General features: G+C 35.4%; 1 protein-coding gene across 2 annotated transcripts in view; it reads left to right on the top strand.

The window, feature by feature from the left end:
• Nucleotides 1–26,470, top strand: part of CDH12 (cadherin 12) — a 326,948-nt gene that overhangs the window by 235,739 nt on the left and 64,739 nt on the right. For both annotated transcript variants that reach the window (XM_068990423.1, XM_068990424.1), the window contains 2 exons: nucleotides 2,472–2,639; nucleotides 25,831–26,018. In XM_068990423.1, coding sequence (XP_068846524.1) covers nucleotides 2,472–2,639; nucleotides 25,831–26,018 — 356 coding nt within the window. The remainder of the gene's footprint in view (nucleotides 1–2,471; nucleotides 2,640–25,830; nucleotides 26,019–26,470) is intronic.

The raw sequence follows: 26,470 nt of genomic DNA on the forward strand, positions 1-26,470 counted from the left end.
TATAAGGCAGGCAGAAGTCATGTAGCTTAAGGCGTGCAGGACCAAGCCAAGATGTGGAGATGAAGGATCTTAGCTAAGACCTTTGGAAATGAAACATCAGAAATCCAAGCTGCAGAAAGGACAGACAGATTGAAATAGTAAGTGAGTAGTAGAGCATAAATGAAACAGAAGGAGCAAAAGTGGAATTTGCTTTTTTGCAACTTTTTGCTGCCAAGGGCTAGAAGAAAACTCAGATTGTAGTTAAATCTAAATTAACAAAAGAACAGCATTAGATAAATACAGAAGAACTAGGGATATGTATTCAGTTTATGATTTGGACTCTATATTTTGTGTTGACAACTTATATTAAATTTATTATTCATGTAAGCCTTATTATTTAAGAAATAGCAATACTAGACACACATACATTTAAGCCAAATTATCTGCAATCTCCCCTTAAAATTATGGGGTATATATTAGTGTTATAAAATTCATTTAATAAATCCAGAAGGTTTTAATTTTTTCACTATGAGTACATATAAATACAGTTCTACACTTGGACATAAGGGCAGAAAATGTGTAGGCTATATAAATATGCATATATATCAAATGATTCATGATTATAAATTATTTATAGATTCCTTCCTTTATTCAGCTAGTTATTCCACTAGTCAGATGGTCAACACAATCTTATCAAGTTTTTTTCTGAATGATGAGCACTGCATTAGAGGGTGGAGTAACTTAGTGATAATAGAGACAAAACTCCCAACAATGGCAAAGCTTAATGAAATCTAAGTTAAAAAAAAAAAAAATCTGTGACTAAAATTAATGACAGGAATCCTGAGAAATAAAAGAAAATATACAAATAAAATATTTCAAGTATTTTAAAAAGTTAATATATGTATCCTAAAAAAATAAGAATGAAGAAGAATATGGCAGTTTTTAGAAATCTCCTGCTCACTGTAATCACTTAGGAAATGGCAACAAGCTCCAGTATCATTGCCTAGAAAATCCCATGGACAGAGGAGTCTGGCAGGCTATAGTCCATGGGGTTGCAAAGAATTGGACATGACTTAGTGACTGAGCATGTACATATAAAATATACATTTTTAACAATTTATTTTTTTAAAGGTAAGATGATTCTGTGTAAATTATGTCTAATTGGGGTTGACTTAGTGAGGTCCTTAACCATATTCCACAATGCTGTGCAAATGTCAGGAAATGGATATTACCACAATATATTGAGTTATATCCAAACTATCGGACATTGTGGGTGTTTCACTTTTAAAACTACACATAATTTATTGGGGGGGGGGAATAAAGCAAATGAAACCACTGAAAATGAATTAAATTCCAAAATATGCAAGCAGCTTATGCAACGCAATACCAGAAAAACGTACAACCCAATAAAAAAATGGGCCAAAGAACTAAACAGACATTTCTCCAAAGAAGACATATAGGTGACTAATAAACATGAAAATATGCTCAACATCATTCATTAGTAGAGAATACAAATCAAAACCATAATGAGGTATCATCTCATGCTGGTCAGAATGGCCACCATCAAAAAATCTACAAACAATAAATGCTAGAGAGGGTGTGGAGAAAAAGGAACCCTCTTACAGTGCTTGTGGGAATGCATACTGGTACAGGGGAGAACAGTGTGGAGATTCCTTAAAAAAACTAGAAATAGAATTCCCATATGGCCCAGCAATCCCATTGATGGGCATACACATTGAGAAAACCAGAATTGAAAGAGACACATGTACCCCAATGTTCATTGCAGCACTGTTTACAATAGCCAGGACATGGAAGCAACCTAGATGCCCATCAGCAGATGAGTGGATAAGGAAGTTGTGGTACATATATACAATGGAATATTACTCAGCTATAAAAATGAATGTGTTTGAGTCAATTCTAATGATGTGGATGAAACTGGAGTCTATTATACAAAGTGCAGTAAGTCAGAAAGAGAAACACCAATACAGTATATTAATGCATGTATTTGGAACTTAGAAAGATCATAATGATGATCCTATATGCAAAGCAGCAAAAGAGACACAGATGTAAAAACAGGCTTTTGGAGTATGTGGGCAAAGGTGAAGGTGGGATGACTTCAGAGAATATCACTGAAACATGTATATTACCATATGTAAAATAGATGACCAGTGCAAGTTCAATGAATGAAGCAGGGCACTCAAAGCCAGTGCTCTGGGACAACCCAGAGGGATGGGGTAAGAAGGGAAGTGGGAGGGGGATTCAGAATTGGGGGACACACGCACCTGTGGCTGATCTATGTCAATGTATGGCAAAAACCACTACAATATTGTAAAGTAATTAGCCTCCAATTAAACTAAATTAGTTAAAAAAACACATAATTTTTGTTAGCATGTCTTTGCTAAAGAATCTATATAGAATCATTTTCTTGTTGTGGACTATTTTGAAAAACTGAACATTTGTGATATTTGTTTTCTATTTTTTTTCCCCTTAAGGTGTTATTAGAACAGCTTTGCCAAACATGGACAGGGAAGTCAAAGAACAATACCAAGTCCTCATCCAAGCCAAGGATATGGGTGGACAGCTGGGAGGGCTAGCTGGAACGACAATAGTCAACATCACCCTCACAGATGTCAATGACAATCCACCTCGATTCCCCAAAAGTACGTTCTTTCCTGTTAACTCTAAATCAGTGCAGCTTTTTAAAAAAATGTTTAACATTTCATTGAATTTTACAGGACTAGTAATGATTTTCCAGACATTTTTGTTCTTTAGGAAGCAGAAGCTAAAAATTAAATGTCCTCAGAATTACATTTTTCCATTAGAGTCATACATAGTGTGATTTTAATATAAAGTAACATAAATGAGTCAATAATTATACAACTTATGTTATCAATTCATATGAAAATAAAATATTCATAGTAGGTTGGGATCTTGTCTAATTTCTTACTAATTGAAAAAGTAATACAATATGAAAATTGCTGTATAATTTGACTTATGATGCACATCCCACTGTACTATTTGTTATACAACTAACATAAAATTTTCTGTCTTCACTTTATTAATTATATATGTTAAATTATCTCTGTATAATTCCCTAGAGATATCATATGATATAGTGATGCTATTTCATTACTTTAGTTGTATTTTATTTGTTTGGCAGTAGGTGAAAATTGCTACAGTTTCTATGATAATAGAATAATTCACACTTATCTCTTTTCTGTAATTCAATGTTTCTTGTTGAAAATGAATACCTCTCACCTGTGTTATATCTAGTTTTCTTTTGCAGTATTACATTTAACACCAATAAGTACCTGTTTGATTTTTGGTACTTTTCTAGGATTGTAGTTCAGTGTTCCTAGAACTTAGAATACAGAAAGTGAATATTTCTATCATTGTTTCTATAAGGAACTTGATGAAGTCACTGTTTTGCATGAGCAGTTTTATAAAACAAAGCAAAATGATTTTCCTCATCTACTTCCAGGTGAGTTTATCTACCAAAGTATATAACACTGAGAACATTTAGCTAAATGGATATTTTATTCCTTTAGCTGTATGGTTTTATGTACTCTAATACTTGGTCATTTTTTTCTTAAAACTACCAACATATTTTTTTGTGAAAATATCTTTAATTAGTGATCAGAAAATCAGTGTACTGAACAAATGTTATAAGACTGGCAATTAGAAATCACCCTACTTTAGCAAATGGGATGTGTATGACAAATAGCTAGCAAATAATACGTTGTGACTAATAACAGAGCCCTAGAGCTTCCCTTACTCTTTCTCTTCTATTAAGGGAAACAGAAAAAGTATAAATAAATACATAAATGGAAAAAATAAAGTATTTGATTCTCTATCATACGGCATTAACAAAGAACATATTCTCACCTGAAAAATACTGATTTTTAATATTTTTACTATGTATTTGTGGCAATTTGTAATAGCTAATTGAGGAAACTAGTTTGAAGGATTAGTATACTTTTACATAAAAGGTGGTATTGTGATTTAAAATCCTGTTTTGGATTTTATGCATATAAAATAAGTTCAGTCTAGTGTATAGGAGACAACAGAGATGATCTTAGGTGGTGTCAATACTTTTATTCACAAGGATGATGGTAAAGTTTTTCAGATGAGGAGTATAAAACTCAACCATTGGAAAGAAACAGCTTCTGAATATGAATGAAGGGTAGTTCACAAAAGTTTGTGCAGCCATCAGACAAATAGACTGGAATACAACAAGGAAATGAACATGTCTCAGTGGGAGAGAAACTAGAGTATAGGCAGGGAACCAAGATGGTGCACTCAGGTCCCAGGGCAACAGGAAAAACAACTCCAGGTCTTTGCTAGGGAAAAGAATCTGGCTAAAACAGCAGGCTTGTTTGGAATTTATTCAAAGTTGAATCTGTAGGTATAAGAGTAACTAGATGAGACCCAGAAGAAGGATTGGGAGGTAAGGGTATTTGAACTTTTAGAGCATTTACATGCTGTGTCAGAACTTAATCTTTTTCTTTGGAAATACTTTGAGGTCTTTATATTCCATGTTTTGCTGTTAAGAAAACTGAGGCTTAGAGAGATTAACTTGCCCAAGATCATCAAAACTAGCAACCCTTTTTTGACTCTGCAGTTCAAATTTCTTCCAGTGCAACATAATATAAAAATAAAAATCTATTGTTTTCTTTTACCTGCAACTCTAAAACCATACTTTTAAGACATATCTGCAAAAAGTCACATGACATATGTTGAATTGTCACTGTAAACAGAAATGAAAGGGTAGAATAAATATATCAAATGGATCACTGTGATCTAATTATTTTCTTTCTTCAAATATGCAAGCGTTACATGCACATTTGAACTATAGCCTGAAAATATAATAGGGTGAGAGATATTTTTGAATCATGAGAAAGAAGAGGGTTTTTCACATTTTGCATGAATAAAAAATTAATCCCCTTGAAACTTTACATGACTTGTGTCAAGCTCTTTTTAATGTACTGTCATTTTGAATTACATCCTTCAGAGGAAAATACAGAATACATTTAAAAACAGAAAAACCACCTCTACAGAAGCCAATGCTCTTTGTGCAGGAGTGTTTCTCCCATGGATCAATTAAACTGAAAATATAACATAAAATGACAAACTGAAATATTAACCATTTGAATATAAAAGTCAAGAAAACATGTATTTCATACATATTGTAACTTAAAAAGAGAATTTCCCATAACCAGCTATATTAGTTCTTATCTATCAATCAATTATGCTGGAAAAAATTTCTCCTTCAGATAAACTTCATGGAGCTACATTTTATTGTTGCTTAAAAATGGACAAGATTATTTCTTAAAATTTACTAATCATAATTTGTTTTGACTTTGTGTGTGTACATATGCATGTGTAACATTGTTAAGCACCCATTTCCATCCATTTCCTACTATAAATCTGTTAGAAATGAAAATAAAATTAAATGGCATAGCCATTTGTATGATGCAAGTGTAAAGAGCTCTACCTGCAGTCAAATGAAGATTAAAAGTTTTCTTTGTAAAATCTTTTACATATAGTTATATAACTTCCATCTGCTATAATCAAGTACATCCATTGAGGATCTCCATCTGTCAAAACAAGCTACCAGCAAAACACTGGTGGTTTCCATTACTTGAATTCTAAATGACAAAATCATCTAACAAGCTTATCTAAATTATACACTATGAGATCAAATCAATTAAGTGATGTGGTTAATTCACATTAGGCAAAATACTTCTCTTACTTATCTCTTCTGTAATAATAATTTTATAATGAATAAGAAAGCAACTTAGGTGAAATAAAGTCCTTCATATTTTAGATGAAAAGAAGTAATTTATAGGAAATGTAAAGAAGTGTGTGCTTTTATTTATTTATTTTTTCAGTATAAGCATGAAAGAACTGTTTGCATGGTAAACAAATTTGAATTTAGAACATAGGTCATTAATATTTGTTTTAAGACAATTTCTTAGTCATAAGCAACATTTTAAAGTAAGTCTGTTTTTTTGAGAATTCCCCGGCAACCCACTGGTTAGGACTCAGTGATTTCACTGTGGTGGCCCAAGTTCAATCCCTGGTCAGGAAACTAAGATCCCATAAGTGGTTTGGTGTGGTGTGGCCAAAAAAAAAAAAAAAACAAATAAAAAAAGGTTTGTTTTGATCTAATAATTAACATATTTGTTTATATTGACTGTTTCTCATTATAGGAATTTTGATTCAATTATGTCAATAATATTAGTACATTAGTTACTTTATAAAATATATCATTGTATCCATGTTACAGTTTGCTAATTTAACAAATAAAATATTTAAATATATTAAAATTCACCCCAGAAAACAATGTTATTGTCCTTCAGTTAATATGAAAACAATCTAAAATTAAAGAATTAAATGCATCAGCCAAAATTCCTACTGCACAATGAGCAATATCTGATCTTTTTTGCACAAACTATCAAAAACTACAGAATTATGCATAAATATACACATGAAAGTGAAACTGTTAGTCATTCAGTTGTGTCTGACTCTTTGCAACCCCATAAACTGTAACCTGCCAGGCTACTTTGTCCGTGGAATTGTCCAAGCAAGAATACTGGAGTGGGCAGCCATTCCCTTCTCCAAATCTGACCCAGGGATCAAATTTGTGTCTCTTGCATTGCAAGCAGATTCTTTACTGTCTGAGCCACCAGGGAAGCCCAAATATATACATACTTATACCCAACTATGTATGTTTTCTTAAATTGAAAATGTATGATATAGAAAGGTGACAAGATGCCCAGATTAGTCATTGAATTATTAAGTAAATGGCGATACAAATATTTTCACTTATTGAAAAATATTGATCTGTTTAATTAAAACGTATCTCTTCATTTCATCCTATCAATACTTTTTTGGCATCTGAGTCAAGACAGGCTCTTGTAATAGTTTAAAATTTATAATAGTTTGTTTATGTTTAAGGAAGTAGTCATTATAATATGTAATTAATAAAGATTTTTATTAGAATCAGTATGAACCCAGTTACACCCAGAGGGGTCACAAAGTCTCTTTCTCTTTGTTCACCATTTGCTAAACGGAAAATGGTGAGCTTTGACACTGAAATTTTCTTGGTAAAACCATGTAATAAATTATTCTGAAAAAAGAACTAAAAACCGCTACTCAGATCCAGCCTTCAAAAATGTATTTTCACATTCTCCCAGGTATCCAAAGTTTGTTTATTATGAGGATGACTGAGATCACCCATTAAAGATACATGTTCAAGATTTAAATTTATTTTTAGATATACTTGCATATTTATATATTTTATACTTGTTTTTAATATGCAATTTGAAATTTTAAAACTTTATATAGATTTATATATTTATTTAAATAACATTACAGGAAAAAATGCTTCCTGAATTTTGAACGCCCAGGATACAGCTGAATATGTAATTATGTGCCCTGGAGGAAGGCATAGCAACCCACTCCAGTATTCTGGCCTGGAGAATCCCATGGACAGAGGAGCCTGGTGGGCTACAGTCCATGGGGTCTCAGAGTCAGACAGGACTGAAGCGGCTTAATATGTACATGCTGAGAATCACTTCAGTTCTTTTCACATTCTCCTTCTGGGCCTGTTAGGGTATGAAATATGTACAAATCTTATCTCCTAGTTTATCTGGAGACTCTGGCCAAGGGCTTGCTTCCTACCTGCTGGTCAAGCACAAATAAACTGTTAAAAACCCCAGCATGATTCTAAAGACGCCTCTGAGGCAAAGGTGGGATTTCTGTTCTTATTGCTGTCTCCAATATGTTATTTTAAGTGAAAGAATTAGAAAGAGATGGTAGCAATTACTCTGAATGAAATAGCAGAAGAAAAATGACTAAAATAATTGGTCTTATGTAAGTTCCACTGCTATTTAAGTGAGAAAGCCTGCTTCAGCTTCACTCAAATATTTGAGATTGGAAGAGTGGCATAGATCAGTTGTATGCAAATTTAACAGTGTAGATCAAATGAATGTTAAGACTTTCCTTAATTGGAAATGGGTGTTGGTTGTAAGTGGTAAGAAAAAAATAATATGTGAAGGGGTTAATGATATAAACTCATGTTTGTGTATGTTTCTCAAATTTAATACTAGTGCCAATTTAGCATCAACTTTAATACACAGTTTAATTCCCATAGTTAAATTTTATTTAAGAAATTTCAAACATATACCACTTTTCTAGCATTCTCTGACAATTTATTCTAATCTGTGGCTTTTACATTGTGTGTGTGTGTGTTCAGCTGCTCAATACCTCCTAAAAGTATGACTAAGACAAAAATTTTATATAAGTTGATCTTTAATATTGTATGTATCTATGATATTTGACAATTAGACATTATCTTCATTTGGGAGGAAATGTTTAAAAAGCATTGTGTGCATGCATGCTAAGTTGCTTCAGTCATGTCTAACTCTTTGTGACTCCATGAACCATAGCCCATCAAGCTCCTCTGTCTATGGGATTCTTAAGGCAAGAATACTGGAGTATGATTGTTGTGCCCTCCTGCAGGGATCTTCCCAACTCAGGGATTAGACCTGGGTCTCTTAGATCTCCTGCATTGGCAGGATGATTCTTTACCACTAGCGCCAACTGGGAAGCCCTAAAAAAGCATTAAAAATTATAAATTTCAGGCATTAAAAAAGTACACAAAAAGTTTATACTCAATAATTTTTTACTTCTCACATAGAATGTAGGTATGAGTCATTATATTTGATGATTCTATTTCTATTCTTGAAAAATAAGCCAAAGCACATTATAAAACTAGCTTTTCACTAAGTGGAATAAATGCTTTCAGTTTAATTCCCAAATGGGTTTTTGTCTATTTAAATGAAACCAAATAAAAAATAACTATCTCCTGAAGATAAGACATACAATTGATAATCTGGAACTTACTCACCAGTGGTCTCCCGGTGGTTCTCAAATCATGTTTGCCTTAGGAATCCTTTGGGATCCTATGTTGTAGTGATAAAAGCAATGCTTCAGTTGACAGAGCTTAGACCCAGAAATCTGAATTGTAAATAAGCATTCCAATAGACTCTGGTATAGGTAGTCTGCAGGGCACGATTTGAAATCCACCAGTTTACGGTGATGAAGGGGCAAGTGTTGATTCTCTGAGATGGCTTTTTCATTATTCATTAACTAGAGGTAATGAGTTAATTATTTTGCATCTCATGAGAATTTTTTAATTTGCACAAAATTCTATTCCTTATAGGAATTTTATAAATTTCACCTATATGGGTGGAGACTGCATACTAAACTGCAGTCATTTTAAATTAAGTATTTTGAAAGTTTTTTATTTTAACAATTAAGCACTTATATATATTTTTATATCTTGCTTAGGCGTCTTCCAAAGAGTTTATGAATGTCAGATACTGATGCTTTGAGGCTGAATTCAAATTTTATCAAAGTGAATACAATTTGAATGCAAGCTCAGTGAAAAACTTTGCACTCCCAATTCTCCAGTGAGACGGGTCTACTGAATTTCAGTAGACTGTATAGCAGATGTAACCAAATGAAAAACAATAGAACTTTAAAACCATCTCTCTTATTATTGTCCCTGTGAATATCATATTGTGCTTTGTGGATAAGTATATGAATCTTTTTAAAATAGTGCTGACACTTTTTTATGATCTACTTGGTCCTGTTCTCAATATTGCAAAGTATAGAAGATTGGAACCTGGTTGCTCCATTGCTCTAGTAGCAGATTCTCAGAGAAGCTGAGCTTATGAGATGGACAGCAAGTGATGTCATTGAGATGGCAATTATAACAATAATATTAATACTATCAAACAGTTTTACTCAGAGTAAAGAATATATGCTCTGATTGTTAATATCATTTCCCCAGTTGTCTTAAAATGCTTTAAGTTTATTTTATTGTTACTGGAGCCTTTGAAAAGGAGAAGGCAATGGCACCCCACTCCAGTACTCTTGCCTGGAAAATCCCATGGACGGAGGAGCCTGGTAGGCTCCAGTCCATGGGGTCGCTAAGAGTCAGGCACGACTGAGCGACTTCACTTTCACTTTTCACTTTCCTGCATTGGAGAAGGAAATGGCAACCCGCTCCAGTGTTCTTGCCTGGAGAATCCCAGGGACAGAGGAGCTTAGTGGGCTGCTGTGTATGGGGTAGCACAGAGTTGGACAAGACTGAAGCGACTTAGCAGCAGCAGCCTTTGAAAATTGCATTGTCAAAAATTCCTGCCACTTTTATATAGTCAAATATATGTATTTATGATACTTGTTCTCGATTCTTAAGACATGTGAATTGAATAATACTCTCTTTATTCTTCTCACCCTACAGTGCACTCTATAAGACAAATATCTATATGTATATATAAATAACAACCACTATAAAATTCCAAAATTGTAATATGATAAGAATAATTATTGGTGTAAAGAGGATACAGCTATTTGATCAAGCTAGAATTGTTATTAAATATTTATGAAGGATATAGAATTTAAGAAGAAATGTGGATATAGTAAAAAATTTAACAGACTGAAAGAGAGAAGGTTGGTTGCAGAGTGCCATGAACCTGAAACAGACACATATATTTATGTATGTATGTGTGTGCTTTTGATTAGAGTGGCAATGTCATAAATCAATGTTAGAAAAGTAATTTGGTAAACACTGAAGCAGAGAGAAGATGTGGCACAAACCTAGGGTAGTTGTTTGGAATAGATAGATGCAGAATTGAGAAATCTGAAGTAGCAAAACAGGAAGGACTTTGTGATCTGCTGGATTCAGAGATAAGTAAAATAAAGAGCAGGCAAAGAAATTATTTAAACTAATGGATAGTTTTTCTGTTGATATGCTGAAATTAGTGAAAATCAGGGGAAAATAGCTGAAAATACAGAACATTTCAAAGAGAAATCAAAGTCCAAAAAAAAAGAAAAGAAAGCTTTTCTAACATAAAGATAGAAGTGATAAAGGTAACTTGAGGCATGGATGAGTTTAATTAGACTAAAGAGGATATAAATCTTTAATTTTGAGTATAAGTCCAGGAAGGGGAATGACGAAAGTATAAGGAGAGCCTTAGACATTATCACCTCAAACATTTAAACATATTTCTAACAATGGTGTACATTTTTAATCACAGTTATGAAAGCATCCTAAATTTCCATTTACTTCACATGATTTAAATCTATTTCATATATGCCTTACTATTGGTCTAAGCATAAATAGGCAAAGAAATTGGACTTCTACAATATTTATGAGTTAAACATGTATAAACAATACTAAAAATCATTAAAAAAATTTTGTACATAAGAAACATTTTATACCAAATATTGGACACAATAAATTGTATCCTTTAGTGAATAATGTTTCATGGATTGCTAGTTTTATTGAGGAATAAATGGCTATCTCATTTTTGTACTATATAAAGGAGATAAAAAATTAATCTCTTCCCTCAAGCATCTCTGTGTATAATGGGGAGATTAAATTAATGGACAATTATACTACTTGAAGTAAAGTAAATGATGGACTTATGCACACAGTGATATACAAATGTGTAAGATGGGCACCCAAATCATTACAGAGTATATCTGAGAGGATGTTGAAGGAAAGATTGTCAATGCTATCTCTGAAATATCTAATAAGAGTTAATCAGTGGAACAGCAAGTGTGTACCAAAATATACTAAAACACTGAAAAAACATAACGCATAATTTAAATAACTGTGAAAAAATGGAACAAGAACAAGTTTCATCAAAAATGATTTGAAGCTGTCCTTGAAAGAATGAAAAATAGAATTTATGCAAAGGGCAATGAGAAGTAATAGGCGAGTGAATCATTTTAGGTATAAGCAACAAAATAGGGAAGAGATATGGAATAGTCAACAAATAAAATATAGACAATTACAGAAAATTTAAACTATTGCATGTACACATGATACATTAACATATGATGAATATTTAGAAATAAAATTTGCAGATCAATGAACTTGTTGCTATTGAAAAAATTAGTTTTGCTTAAAAGAAACTAAAATATCATGTGGGAAGTGACTATTAACAAATATCACTATTCTAGACTAGCATCAGTCAGTTCAGTTCAGTTCAGTTCAGTTCAGTCACTCAGTTGTGCCTGACTCTTTGTGACCCCACGAATTCCAGCACACCAGGCCTCCTTGTCAATCACCAACTCCCAGCATCAGAATATTTCAAAAAAATCTTTGAAAAGTCAAACTTTTGGCTAAATAAGTATTACCAGATGAATTTGAATTTCAAACATTTCTCAAGACCATAGTTTGTAAGATGCTGAATCTATTTATAATTTATAGTAAAATCTCTGATGTGGCCTATTTTTGTGAAATTATTGGAAAATGTCAATGAGAATTATTCACCTATTGTGTTTTGTTAGGTGAATCAGAAATTAAATAGACAAGGACGAAAGATAGTTTTATATATTTAACGGAGGTTTTAAGGGAATTGTAAATGTATGCCAAAGCCTTTGACTGTGTGGATCACAATAAACTGTGGAAAATTCTGAACGAGATGTGAATACCAGACCACCCAACCTGCCTCTTGAGAAATCTGTATGCAGGTCAGGAAGCAACAGTTAGAACTGGACATGGAACAACACACTGGTTCCTAATAGGAAAAGGAGTATGTCAAGGCTATATGTAGTCACCCTGCGTATTTAACTTCTATGCAGAGTACATCATGAGAAATGCTGGGCTGGAAGAAGTGCAAGCTGGAATCAAGTTTGCTAGAAGAAATATCAATAACCTCAGATATGCAGATGACACCACTCTTATGGCAGAAAGTGAAGAGGAACTAAAAAGCCTCTTGATGAAAGTGAAAGAGGAGAGTGAAAAAGTTGACTTAAAGCTCAACATTCAGAAAACGAAGATCATGGCATCTGGTCCCATCACTTCATGGGAAATAGATGGGGAAACAGTGTCAGACTTTATTTTTTTTTGGCTCCAAAATCACTGCAGATGGTGATTGCAGCCATGAAATTAAAAGACGCTTACTCCTTGGAAGAAAAGTTATGACCAAACTGGATAGCATATTCAAAAGCAGAGACATTACTTTGCCAACAAAGGTCCATCTAGTCAAGGCTATGGTTTTTCCAGTGGTCATGTATGGATGTGAGAGTTGGACTGTGAAGAAAGCTGAGTGCCGAATAATTGATCCTTTTGAATTGTGGTGTTGGAGAAGACTCTTGAGAGTCCCTTGGACTGCAAGGAGATCCAACCAGTCCATCCTAAAGGAGATCAGTCCTGGGTGTTTTTTGGAAGGAATGATGCTAAAGCTGAAACTCCAGTACTTTGGCCACCTCATGCGAAGAGTTGACTCATTGGAAAAGACTCTGATGCTGGGAGGGGTTGGGGGCAGGAGGAAAAGGGGACGACAGAGGATGAGATGGCTGGGTGAATTACCGACTCAATGGACGTCAGCCTGAGTGAACTCTGGGAGTTGGTAATGGACAGGGAGGCCTGGTGTGCTGTGATTCATGGGGTTGCAAAGAGTTGGACACGACTGAGAGACTGAACTAAAGAACTAAACTGAATGTACTGCATAAAATGAATGTACAGTGGAAGATTATTGATGCACTTGAAATGTTGTGTGTTCCTGCCAAGCTCTCCATCATGCTTACTATTATGTAATGGGAGGAGTGGTTATATAAATCACATATATTAATACATATTTGAAAATCAGGAATAGTTGTTATTCTGACAATCATTGTTGTTACTTTTTAGTTGCTAAGTTTTATCCAACTCTTTTGCAGCCCCATGGACTGTATCTGCCAGGCTCCTCTGTCCATCGTATTTCCCTGGCAAGATTACTGGGGTGGGTTGCAAGTTCCTTCTGCAGGACATCTTCTCAACTCAGGGACTGAACCCACATCTCCTACACTGGCACATAGATTCTTTCCCACTGACCCACCAGGGAAGCCCCCAGCTATCAGGAAATCTCTGACAATTATTAAGTAATATAAATGGGTTTTTGTTTCATAATTCATTTGGAATTTTTTGTTGGAAGTTTCACTATAAAGTCTTGAAAAAGAATAATATTATAAAGAGTAATTTGTTTTGCATCGAAATATAACCACATGTTTACTGAATCTACAAACCAGTAGAACTATGGAATTAAATATAAAAATAATTGTACTTGAAATTTGGGAGCTATGTAAAAAGAAAGAGAGATTTGAAAGAACTGAAAGAGATGTGATAAATATCTTCCTTTCTTGGGTGCAGAAGTCATTTTATCTTTAGATAAATGACTTTCCTGGAAACCTCTTATATCCCTTAATACTCTCTTCTCTACATCTTCATTGATATTTATTTTATAAACACTGAAAAGAGAAACTTTGCCCAAGTCTATCCAACAGACTCAATCCACCCTTAATTGGAGTTTGCATTCATCAATACAGCTGAAATTAAGAAGAACTTGAATTATTTGTATTTGTAAAGGGGTTATTTGATAACTCAACAATTGTCTCCACTTGACTGACACTAGGCAGAAAAACCCAAAGTGAAACAGGCAGACCAAATAAGGAACTGTAGTTTAGAGCAGAGATAACACTTGATTGGTTCAACTAACTGACTATAAGTAGCTACATGTTTGTACCTCAGTGTCCTCATCTGTATGTTGGAGCTGGCTCTACCGCATCCTCACAGTCACTTATGCACATCTCCTCTCAAATCTGTATTCAGTGATGTTGTGTTGAAGTAAGCCAGGATGGGAGTTTTACTGGTAAGTGGATGACAAGACAGAGGAAAATCCTGTAAAGACATCCACTTCTAAACTGAAGCCCCACCTGCCCTGGTCCAGTTTGGCTTGGAGGTGGAGTGGCAGATGAGCTAAGTCTTCATTTTGCTTAAGGATCAAAACATTAATAAATATGATATACTAGAAATGTCTGATTTCCAAATTCAGATTTTGGTAATTAAAGTCAACATAGGACTGCCTATTTAAAGATGAGCAGAAAAGGCTAATGAAGAAACTCTATAGGAACAGTGGGAGACAAAGGAAAAGGGTTTTGTTGCATCTTACACACTGTACTTTTTTCGACTATTGGTAATATGATGTGTCATAGTCTGGAAGTTCAGGAGCTGATCTATCCTCCATACGATGTTATTATCTTTTATGTAAAATATGAGATAACGTCACATGTGATATGATGTTGGCTTTCATTTCCTTTTTATTTTCTATAGGTAAAGAAAGATCATTTTGTGTGCTTAGGACTTCTCTTGTGGTTCAGATGGTAAAGAATCTGCCTGCAAGGCAGGAGACCTGGGTTTGATCCCTGGATTGGGAAGATCCCTGGAAAAGGGAATGGCAAACCACTCCAGTATGCGTGTGTGTTACTCGTTCAGTCATGTCCAGTATTCTTGCCTGGGGAATTCCATGGACAGAGGTGCCTGCGGGCTACAGCACACTGGGTCGCAAAGAGTCAAACATGATGGAACTACTAAGACACACAAACGCACTTAAATAATTAAAACTCTAAAATGTTAATAAAGCAACATTTTACTTCTCTGTAATCAGATGGTAAATCATACATACAGATTACTATTGTTTGACTTCAATCACTGAATCAACAGTTTTATAGTAATATACATTTATTTTCTAAATTTTATTTTTTTTAAACTTTTTAAATTTTTTAACTTTTTTTTTCTTTTTTTAATCTTTATTATTATTATTATTATTATTATTATTATTTTACTTTACTTTACAATACTGTATTGGTTTTGCCATACATCAACATGAATCCACCACAGGTGTACATGAGTTCCCAATCCTTAACCCCCCTCCCTCCTCCCTCCCCATATCATCTCTCTGGATCATCCCAGTGCACCAGACCCAAGCATCCTGTATTCTGTATCGAACCTAGACTCTTGAGAGTTCCTTTGCCCCAGAAGGAGATCAAATCAGTCAATCCTAAAGGAAATCAACCCTGATTACTCCTTGGAAGGACTGATGCTGTAGCTGAAGCTGAAGCTCCAATACTTTGGCCACCTGACTGGAAGAGCTGACTCGTTGGAAAATACCCCGATGCTGGGAAAGATTGAGAGCATGAGGAGAAAGGGATGACAGAGGATTAGATGATTAGATGGCATCACTGACTTGATGAACATGAGTTTGAGCAAGCTCTTGGAGTTGGTGATGGAGAGGGAAGCTAGGCAGGCTGTAGTACATGGGATCTTAATGAATCGGACATGACTGAGTACTGAACAACAAATATGAAATTATGTATTTGGAACTTTTTGAAAATTGTAAAGCACTAATTTTGGGCTTCCTTAGTGGCTCAGATAATAAAAAATCTGCCTGCAGTACAGGAGACCTGAGTTTGATCCCTGGATCAGGAGGATCCCTCAGACAAAGGAATGGCTACTCACTGCAGTATTCTTGCTTGGAGAATTCCATGAGCAGAGGAGCCTGGCATGCTACAGACCATGGGGCTATGGACCAGGTCTGTAGACGAAGTGTCAGTCGCGACTTAGTGACTAAACAGCAGCAGAAAAGAAACTGTTTTAAGTCACACAATTTGTGGTAATTTCTTACGCAGCTATAGAATACAAGTAGGAATTTCACGCCCACCTAAGAAATCATTACTCTATTACATTTAAGAAAGGAAGGAAACAGTAAAGATGACAACATAATGAAATGGAAAGCATCAAACTAGAGCTAACCATTAAAGATACAAGTTGGATATCTGAAAAAAGTTCTTAAAATTGATAAATCCTTTATAAGAGCTGAAATCACATAAGGTTGTACCTTGAAACATGGGGCTTTTCAAATTGCTGACCAATTTGCTCCTGCCAACTCTCTAATAAAATATTTACATTTTATAGCTCAGTCCTCAACTCACTGTTGCCCATTTGTGGACTCACATATTTTAATTTTTAGTTTATTCTTTCAATTTTATTATTTTTATAATTATTTTCTTTTTGGAAGCTCCACATGTTTTGTGAGACTTTAGTTCCCTGACCAGGAATTGAACCCAGATCCACAGCAATGAGAACAGAGTCCTAACCACTGGACCACCAGGAAATTCCTTAAATTTCTAATTTTAGATTCTTAATGTGTTTAAAGATTACCCAAAATCTGTAAATCTCCTTGGCTGAAACACAATACATATTTTTAATGTTGGATAATTTTGCACAAAAAACCCAAATAATAGCATTGTTATTTTTGCTAGAGATATTTAAATATCAAGAGAATCAACCCTGTGCCTGATACATCAAAATATTTCCTATATTTCAATTTACTTCTTAGGATTATACAGGACTTTTGTTACTTAGAAATTTTATTAACCTAAAATATTTATTTATTGAGGATATAGTCTTTTTTTTTTTTAATTTTTATTTTTACTTTATTTTACTTTATGGTACTGTATTGGTTTTGACATACATTGACATGAATCCACCACGTGTGTACATGCGATCCCAAACATGAACCCCTCTCCCACCTCCCTCCCCACACATCCCTCTGGGTCATCCCCATGCACCAGCCCCAAGCATGCTGTATCTTACATACACAGTTGTGTAACCATCACCATGATCTAATTCTAGACTATTTTTATCATCCTCAAAGAAACTGCATACCCATTAGAATAGGTCCCCCATCTCTTTCCTTTGCCTCCCCAACTCCCAGGCATAATTTTATCTACTTTATTTTATAGATTTTCCTATCTGTACACCCCATATAATGAATTCATACAATATTTAATCCTTTATATCATATGTCTTACTTAACATGTTTAAAAGTTAATCCATTTTGTAGCAAATATCAATAATTAATTTACGGAGAAGGCAATGGCACCCCACTCCAGTACTCTTGCCTGGAAAATCTCATGGACGGAGGAGCCTGGTAGGCTGCAGTCCATGGGGTCACTAAGAGTTGGACACGACTGAGTGACTTCACTTTCACTTTTCACTTTCCTGCATTGGAGAAGGAAATGGCAACCCACTCCAGTGTTCTTGCCTGGAGAATCCCAGGGACGGCGGAGACTGGTGGGCTGCAGTCCATGGGGTCGCACAGAGTCGGACACGACTGAAGCGATTTAGTAGTAGTAGTAGTAGTAGTAGTAGTAGTAGTAGTAGTAGTAGTAGTAGTAATTTACCTTTAAAAATTGACACATAGTTGACATATAATATAATGTTAGTTTCAGGTGTACAACATAGCAATTGGACATTTAAGTTCATCACTAAAAGATCAGTACAGTAGATCTAACGACCATTTATCCCCATAGAAAGCTATTACAATACCATTGATGATATTCATTACTTTGTACTATGTAACACTGATTATATTATAACTTCAAGTATATACACTTCTCGGTTCCCTTTACCTATTTTTTTTCTCCTACACTTTCCTCCCCTCTGGAAATCACCCATTGTTTGTTCTCTGTGTCTGTGTGTGTATGCGTGCATGCTCAATCTCTCAGTCGTGCAACCCTATAGACTGTAGCCCACCAAGCTCCTCTGTCCATGGGCTTCTCCAAGCAGGAATACTGGAGTGGGTTGCCATTCCCTCCTCCAGAGGATCTTCCCGACCCAGGGATCAAACCCACGTCTCTTGTCTCCTGCATTGGCAGGTGGATTCTTTACCGTTGTGCTACATGGGAGGCCCCATTCTCCTTATCTCTGAGTCTGTTTTTGTTTTGTAAGTTTCTTAAAATATTAAAAAAAAAATTTTATGATGTTGTGTTGGTTTCTGCTATACAACAATGCAAGTCTTGTTTCTCAAATATCAAATGTAAGTGAGATCATATGATATTTGTCCTTTTCTGTATTTTTGTATTTTACATAGCATAATACCCTCTAGATCCATCCACGTTGCAGCAAATGGCAAGATTTCATTCTTTGTTTATGGCTGATTTTGTACTATAGCCTGAAATTAGGGAGCGCACTACTTCCAGCTTTATTCTTTTTTCTCAAGATTTCTTCAGCTATTAGTGGTTTTGGGGGGGTTCATACAAATTTTAAGATTTTTTTTTCCAGTTCTGTGAAACATATTGTTTGTATCTTATTAGGATTGCATTAAATCTTTAGATTGTAGTTTTATCAATATCTTGTATTTTTCAAAGTAGAGGTTTTCACCTCCTTGGTTATATTTATTGGTAGATATTTTATTCTTTATGGAACTGTACGTGGAATTGTTTCCTTAATTTTTCTTCCAATATTTCATTACTAGTGTATTGAAATGCAACATATTTCTGCAAATTAATTTTGGATCCTACATCATCACTCAATTCATTTATTAGTTCTAATATTTAAGCATAGAATTCATATTGATAAATATGTAAGTATATATTAGTATTGCCACTGTGGAATAATTTCTTGTCACCTGTTTCATATCTTAATCTGTGTTGGACAGGTAGTGCCATTAAGATGTTTCATATGTGTCAAAAGTAGGATGCCCAGAAAATGATGGCAGCGTAATTACATAGTACATCAAAAGCCATCCAAGTTTGGCACAGTTGAAGATTTACTTCAGTTTTGAATTAATCTGAATGACCCTAGCTTTATTGCTGTTGAATTTCTAGAAGTGATAAAATGTCAAGTCATTGAAAATAAAACGACAGAGTGTAAGCAATCTGACAAGACTAATGCACAATTTTTTTTGACTTGTTCCATATTCTGCAGGCTTTATTACCAACTATGATGTTCTACTAAGAAATGCTTGTCTTAATGAATGCATCTTCCACCTTACTAATATGTATACCTCTTATGTAAACAACAGAAAATTCAGTGCTCTGGATGTGTTTGTTTTATGTACACTAAAACCTCAGTGTACAAAAATGATGTAAATGGGAAACCACTGTTTTACTTATATTATCTATTAACTTGGGTAGGGCATGTTAATGGAACGTTACTGAGTAGATCTTTTGTGGACAGGGATAGTATTTCATTTTAATCACAGATTTTCCAATGCCATTAGATATGAGTTTTGCAGGCTTACTGTATGCTGACAGTTTTTTTTTTCTTTTTTAAAGCTACTCAGTTCAGTTCAGTTCAGTTCAGTCACTCAGTCGTGTCCGACTCTTTGCGACCCCATGAATTGCAGCACGCCAGGCCTCCCTGTCCATCACCAATTCCCAGAGTTCACTCAGACCCACGTGCATTGAGTCAGTGATGCCATCTAGCCGTCTCATCCTCTGTCGTCCCCTTCTTCTCCTGCCACCAATCCTTCCCAACATCAGAGTCTTTTCCAATGAGTCAACTCTTCGCATGAGGTGGCCAAAGTACTGAAGTTTCAGCTTTAGCATCATTCCTTCCAAAAAGAAATCTCAGGGTTGATCTTCAGAATGGACTGGTTGGATCTCTTTGCAGTCCAAGGGACTCTCAAGCTGCTACTTAACATATATTGATAGCATAATACAAATAATAGCTATCTTCACGTTTATTGTTATTAGCTTCATAAAATGTTCTTTTATAAAACATAGAACTCATATCTCAGCATATTGTCTTGAAAAGGAGAACTTTTTCATCTATGCTTTGTATTATCTGATGTTCTTTAGATAATCTTCCTGAGTTTCAAATTTTTCTCTAAACATTGAATGGTCTTAATTCTGGCTAAATACTTTGCCTTCACTAATCATAATCCCTAAGTGATGATTCCAGACTAGGTTATTTTCCTTGATTTTTTGATTCTATTATTTTTATTTTTAAATATTCAAGTGAGAAACAAACCTAAACCTAAGCCTAACATGTAACTTATTTGCTTCCCTTAAATACATAGAATAGAGTAAGAAATATTCCAAGATTGTAAGTTAGCATATATTTTCCCAAAGATTTCATTCAATACTCCCCTTGCTCCAGTGATGCATCACTATCACCACCATGTACAGCTGTTCATGTTTTTAATTTGAAATCCACTACACTTGACTGCTGCTGCTGTGTCGCTTCAGTCGTGTCCGACTCTGTGCAACCCCATAGACGGCAGCCCACCAGGCTCCCCTGCCCCTGGGATTCTCCAGGCAAGAACACTGGAGTGGGTTACCATTTCCTTCTCCAATGCATATAGTGAAAAGTTAAAGTGAAGTAGCTCAGTCGAGTCAGACTCTTCATGACCCCATGGACTGCAGCCTACCAGGCTCTTCCATCCATGGGATTTTCCAGGCAAGAGTACTGGAGTGGGGTGCCATTGCCTTCTCCGACTACACTTGACTACCGCCTGCCAATGCAGGAGACACAGGAGACGCGGGTTCCATCTTTGGGTCAGGAAGATCCTCTGGAAAAAGAAATGGCAGCCCACTCCAGTATTCTTGCTTGAGAAATCCCATTTACAGAGAAGCCTGGTGGGCTACAGTCCCTGGGGTTGCAAAGAGAGAGACAAGAAGGATCGACTGAGCACACAAAGTCACGTTTCTTAACTAAACACCCTGTTAAAGGAGCATTTAAGGAACAAGAGACTTTATTGACTTTATTGACCTTTCTCCCCTGCCCTCTCTCTTTCCTCTCCTTAACCCTTCCCCGTTTTTCTAGTCCCCCAGTCCTGGATGCAGGAATCTGGTCTAAGGGCCCTCAGCCTAAGCTGAGGATTGGAGACTGATCACCTCCTCTTGGCAGAGAACTCGAATTCTGGTTCTAGTCTGGTCTGATTTCTGGTAGGGCTGAGTTCCAGTCCTCCCTTCTCTGGAGGCCCAGGGAAAAGTCCCATAATGCCTGGGCATCTGTAGGTGGCAGGAGACGTCTGTAAGGCCACCCTTTTCGCCCCCCTCTTCCACCTCCTCCCCCTTCTTTCAACCTGGCTTCCTTTCCTCCCTTGAATTCTTTGATGTTAGTACTTGGGTCTGAAGTTCTGTGTCTCTATAGGAGGTTTTCTGAGAGACTGTATTCTTGTATTTAAGGTCTTCCCTGGTGGCGCAGAGGTCAAAGGGTCTGCCTGCAATGTGGGAGACCTGGGTTTGATCCCTGGGTCAGGAAGATCCCCTGGAGAAGGAAATAGCAACCCACTCCAGTATTCTTGCCTGGAGAATCCCACGGATGGAGGAGCTTGGTGGGCTACAGTCCACGGGTCGCAAAGAGTCAGACATGACTGAGCGACTTCACTTTCACTTTATTTTTCAACCTATGCCTCCACCACTCTATTTGGAAAAGCTCAAGAACTGTCCTAACACTTATTGATGTACCATGAGAGTAGACCATGACAGATCACACTATCGAGTCAAGGCTTTTGGTACTTCTTCTATTCAATATCACAAGTACACAGAGAGATGCAAAGAATGCAGGCACATTTCTGATAAACCATAGGCATTAAGAAAAAAAGAATAAAAGAAATACACAATATCTCACATGTTCTATGCCTTTGCATTTTTCTTTGGAGTTTGCAGCTGAGACGTTGTACTAAACGTCTGGGTCACATGCTTTCTTGCTGCGTTAAACAGGAATTCAGGCATCTTTATGCTTGCTTACATCTCAGGAGAGCTTCAACAGGGTAGGAGTTTACTATGGTTATGGTGAGACACTTATGCTCCAAAGAAACTAGGTTGAAAAAGCTGCATCATGTTCTGATTATATAATCATGGCTATTTGAACTCATACAAATTCTCTTTGATATCTGTCTCTACCTTTTCTGTAGGTGATTAGTATATAAAATGTTACCTATGATTTTATTCTTTTTCTGTGTTCTTGTTGCCTCAAATTCAACCCCTACTTTAAGACCACAAACACTGAGCAACTCTATAGGCTAGCCTCTCTGTTAAGGGCTTAAGGAATGAAACCTAATGAATCATAATTATAGTCTGTGAAAAATTGCTGGTTTGATAGAAAATATGAGTTTTTCAACCCAAATTATTTTATAATGTCTACCTAATGGTCCATTATTGCCACTTGAAGTATTCTTATTTGGTCTATGTCAGTTTATTTATATATATAACATTTTCTCTTTCAGAGAGGTTTCTCATATCTCTTTTGAAGGCCACTATATTGTTTGTGTGTGCATGCTCATGTGTGTGCTAAGTGGTTTCGCTCATGTCCAACTCTTTGAGACCCCCTGGACTGTAGCCTCCAGCCTCCTCTGTCCATGGGATTCTCCAGGCAAGAACACTGGAGTGGGTTGCCATTTCCTTCTCCAGGGGATCTTCCTGACCCAGGGATTGAACCCGCATCTCTTATGTCTCATTCATTTTATCACTAGCGCCACCTGGAAAGCCTGTGTGCTTGGTTGTGTTCAACTCTTTGTGACCCCATGGCCTATAGCCCACCAAGCTTCTCTGTCTAGATTTTTCAGGCAAGAATACTGGAATGAGTTTTCATTTTCTCCCCCAGGGTATCTTCCCGACCCAGGGATAGAACTCATGTCTCCTGCACCTCCTGCATTGGCAGGCAGATTCTTTACAACTAAGCCACTTTTAGACTCTTGAGAGTCCCCTGAGCTGCAAGAAGATCAAACCAGTCAATCTTAAAGGAAATCAACCCTGAATATTCATTGGAAGGACTTCAGCTGATACTCCAATACTTTTGCCCCCTGATACAAAGAGATGACTCACTGGAGAAGACCCTCATGCTGGGAAAGATTGAAGGCCAAAGGAGAGGGGGCTGGCAGAGGATGAGATGGTTGGATAAAGTCACTGATTCAATGGACATAAATTTGAGCAAACTCAGTGAGATAGTGAAGGACAAGGAAGCCTGGTGTGCTGCAGTCCATAGGATTGCAAAGAGTCAGATACAACTTAGCAATAGAATAATTACAACAACATACAGTCAGTTAACTATTAAATTAACTGATTAAACAAGAATTTTATACCACTGTATATTTTCTATTACATGCAAATGAAAGATTTAGGTGAATATTTAACTCTCTTGAGACTAAATATATGTCCCATTGAGGCAATGTCCATTAAATGGATATAAATTAGGCTAATATCAGAGAAGGCAATGGCACCCCACTCAGTACTCTTGCCTGGAAAATCCCATGGATGGAGGGACCTGGTAGGCTGCAGTCCATGAGGTCGCTAAGAGACGGACACGGCTGAGCGAATTCACTTTCACTTTTCACTTTCATGCATTGGAGAAGGAAATGGCAACCTACTCCAGTGTTCTTGCCTGGAGAATCCCAGGGACAGAAGAGCTTGGTAGGAAGCCGTCCATGGGGTCACACAGAGTCGGACACGACTGAAGCGACTTAGCAGCAGGCTAATATAAATAAGAGCAAATGGTATAAATCTTTTTGGGGGAGTGGTAGAAAGGCAGATGACAAAAATTAAGAGCTACCAGAGCTAATTAATTTATAAAATTTTGAAGCTGATTGTGAAAGAACAATAAAACCTATAAAAACAGTTGGGAGTAAAGAATAAATTATTTGGCAGAATCTCCCTAATGTGATTTATTATTTTTTCTTATATCTCTTAAAGGAAATGATTGTAATATTGTAATATAGCATATTGAATGAACTTCACTATCCAGAAACATACTTACTTCCTAATTTAATTACTATAAATGTAACTAGAAATGCAAATCAAATTAATTACCCTGGTTGCTTTACTTATAGGAAATTACAATCCAAAATCAACTAATACAAATTTTAATCAAAGTCATTATTAATTGAAACTGTGTATTTTTGTGTTTAGTTTTGATTTTCCTATTTTCTTTCTTTCCTTATTTTGACTTAAACAGACTACTGTTTAATCGATTATTATTTTTATTGATGAGATCAATAAAATAACCTATATCTTTTTCTTCATCTCATGCCTTATAAAATTTTTCAAATTCTTGTAAACAACGTATGTTTTAATTTTGTGGGATATTATTTTTTTTGTGATTCTGTTGTATTTTTTATAGAACTTTTTTTTAGGCTTGACTCAGTATCAAATTTATAGTAATGTTGGTGCTCCCCCTGGTGGCAGAAAGCAAGCATTTTACTTTTTTCTTTGAAGATGAAATATTGAGAGAGATTTATGTCTTGATTTTAACAGTGTGTAAAAATACCTAGAAGGAAATGCAGGAAAAATTGATTAAATATAAGTTTAATATTAGACTATAGCACAATATACTTAAATCCATTATAGATTAAATATATGTATATATATTTAGATACTTCGAAAAATGTTATATATCCTAGTATTTATTAAAAAATAAAATATTACCCTAATATTTAGGTATCCTATATTTATAACATATATAACATAAATATAATAAAATTAAATATTTACTCAATGAGTATAATCACTAAACTAAAAATGACTTATTTCAAGGTCATAATATATCCATAATATAAATATTAGGATAAATATTTTATTTTTTAATAAATATTAAGATACATAACCTTATTTTTCTAAGTATCTAAATATTTTTCTTCTATTTTCTGTGTGCTCATCTATCTATTCATCTGTCATCTCTCTGTGCATCTTTTTAATCTATGTCTTATATCCTGGATTCTTTTACATAGGGCTTCCCTGGTGGCTTAGAGGTTAAAGAGTCTACCCGGAATTCAGGAGACCTGGGTTCAATCCCTGGCTGAGAAGGAAATGGCAACCCACTCCAGTACTCTTGCCTGGAGAATCCCATGGAGGCATCTTTTTAATCTATGTCTTATATCCTGGATTCTTTTACATTAGTACCAATTTATTTCATGGATATCCTCACCTTCACATTTGATATTAGGTGCAAGTATTAGATGGTGTTAGTATGTAAAATACTTCTAGTAATTTCAACACTTTCTATTTTTAATGATTGAAATTCTACTATAGAATCCTTTGAAGTGAAAAGTGAAAATACTACTCCTAATTATAACCTTTAATTGGAGAACAAACTGCCTTTTGGTTTTGCACTATTATGTCTTTCAGTTGGTTTATTTTTTGTAGACTGTATTTTCAAGCCAAGTAATTTTATGTATTTGAATAAATTCACTGTAAACAAAAAATATAAATGTATCTCATCAGGCATTTTCCACCTGAAAGTTCCCGAGTCTTCTCCTGTTGGCTCAGCTATTGGAAGAATAAGAGCTGTGGATCCTGATTTTGGACGAAATGCAGAAATTGAATACAATATTGTTCCAGGAGATGGAGGAAATTTGTTTGACATCGTCACAGATGAGGACACACAAGAAGGAGTTATCAAGTTGAAAAAGGTACGTGGACATGTTTTTGAATAGTACATTACCCAGTAAAAATTAAACAACACAAAGGAAATGAGAGACATCTTAATTTCCTTTCAATGAGGAATATTTTAAATTAAAAAAAAAATGTCTGGGTAACTAGGAAATATTCATTCCCAACTTTTATTTTGTGATTCAACAGGTATATATTTTATGCTGGACTTCCCAAGTGGTGCTAGGGGTAAAGAATGTGCCTGCCAATGCACCAGACATAAGAGATGCTGGTTCGATCCCTGGAAGATCCCCTGAAGGAGGGCATAGAAACCCACTCCAGTATTCTTGCCTGGAGAATATGATGGACAGAGGAGGGTGACAATACGGTCACAAAGAGTCGACACTACTGAAGGAACTTAGCACTCACACACACATGTATATTTTATGTTGAAACAACTATGCCTATTAATTCGCTTAAGCCATTAAAAAAT

Source organism: Capricornis sumatraensis, chromosome 18, assembly GCF_032405125.1.
Source record: "Capricornis sumatraensis isolate serow.1 chromosome 18, serow.2, whole genome shotgun sequence".
NCBI lineage: Eukaryota > Metazoa > Chordata > Mammalia > Artiodactyla > Bovidae > Capricornis > Capricornis sumatraensis.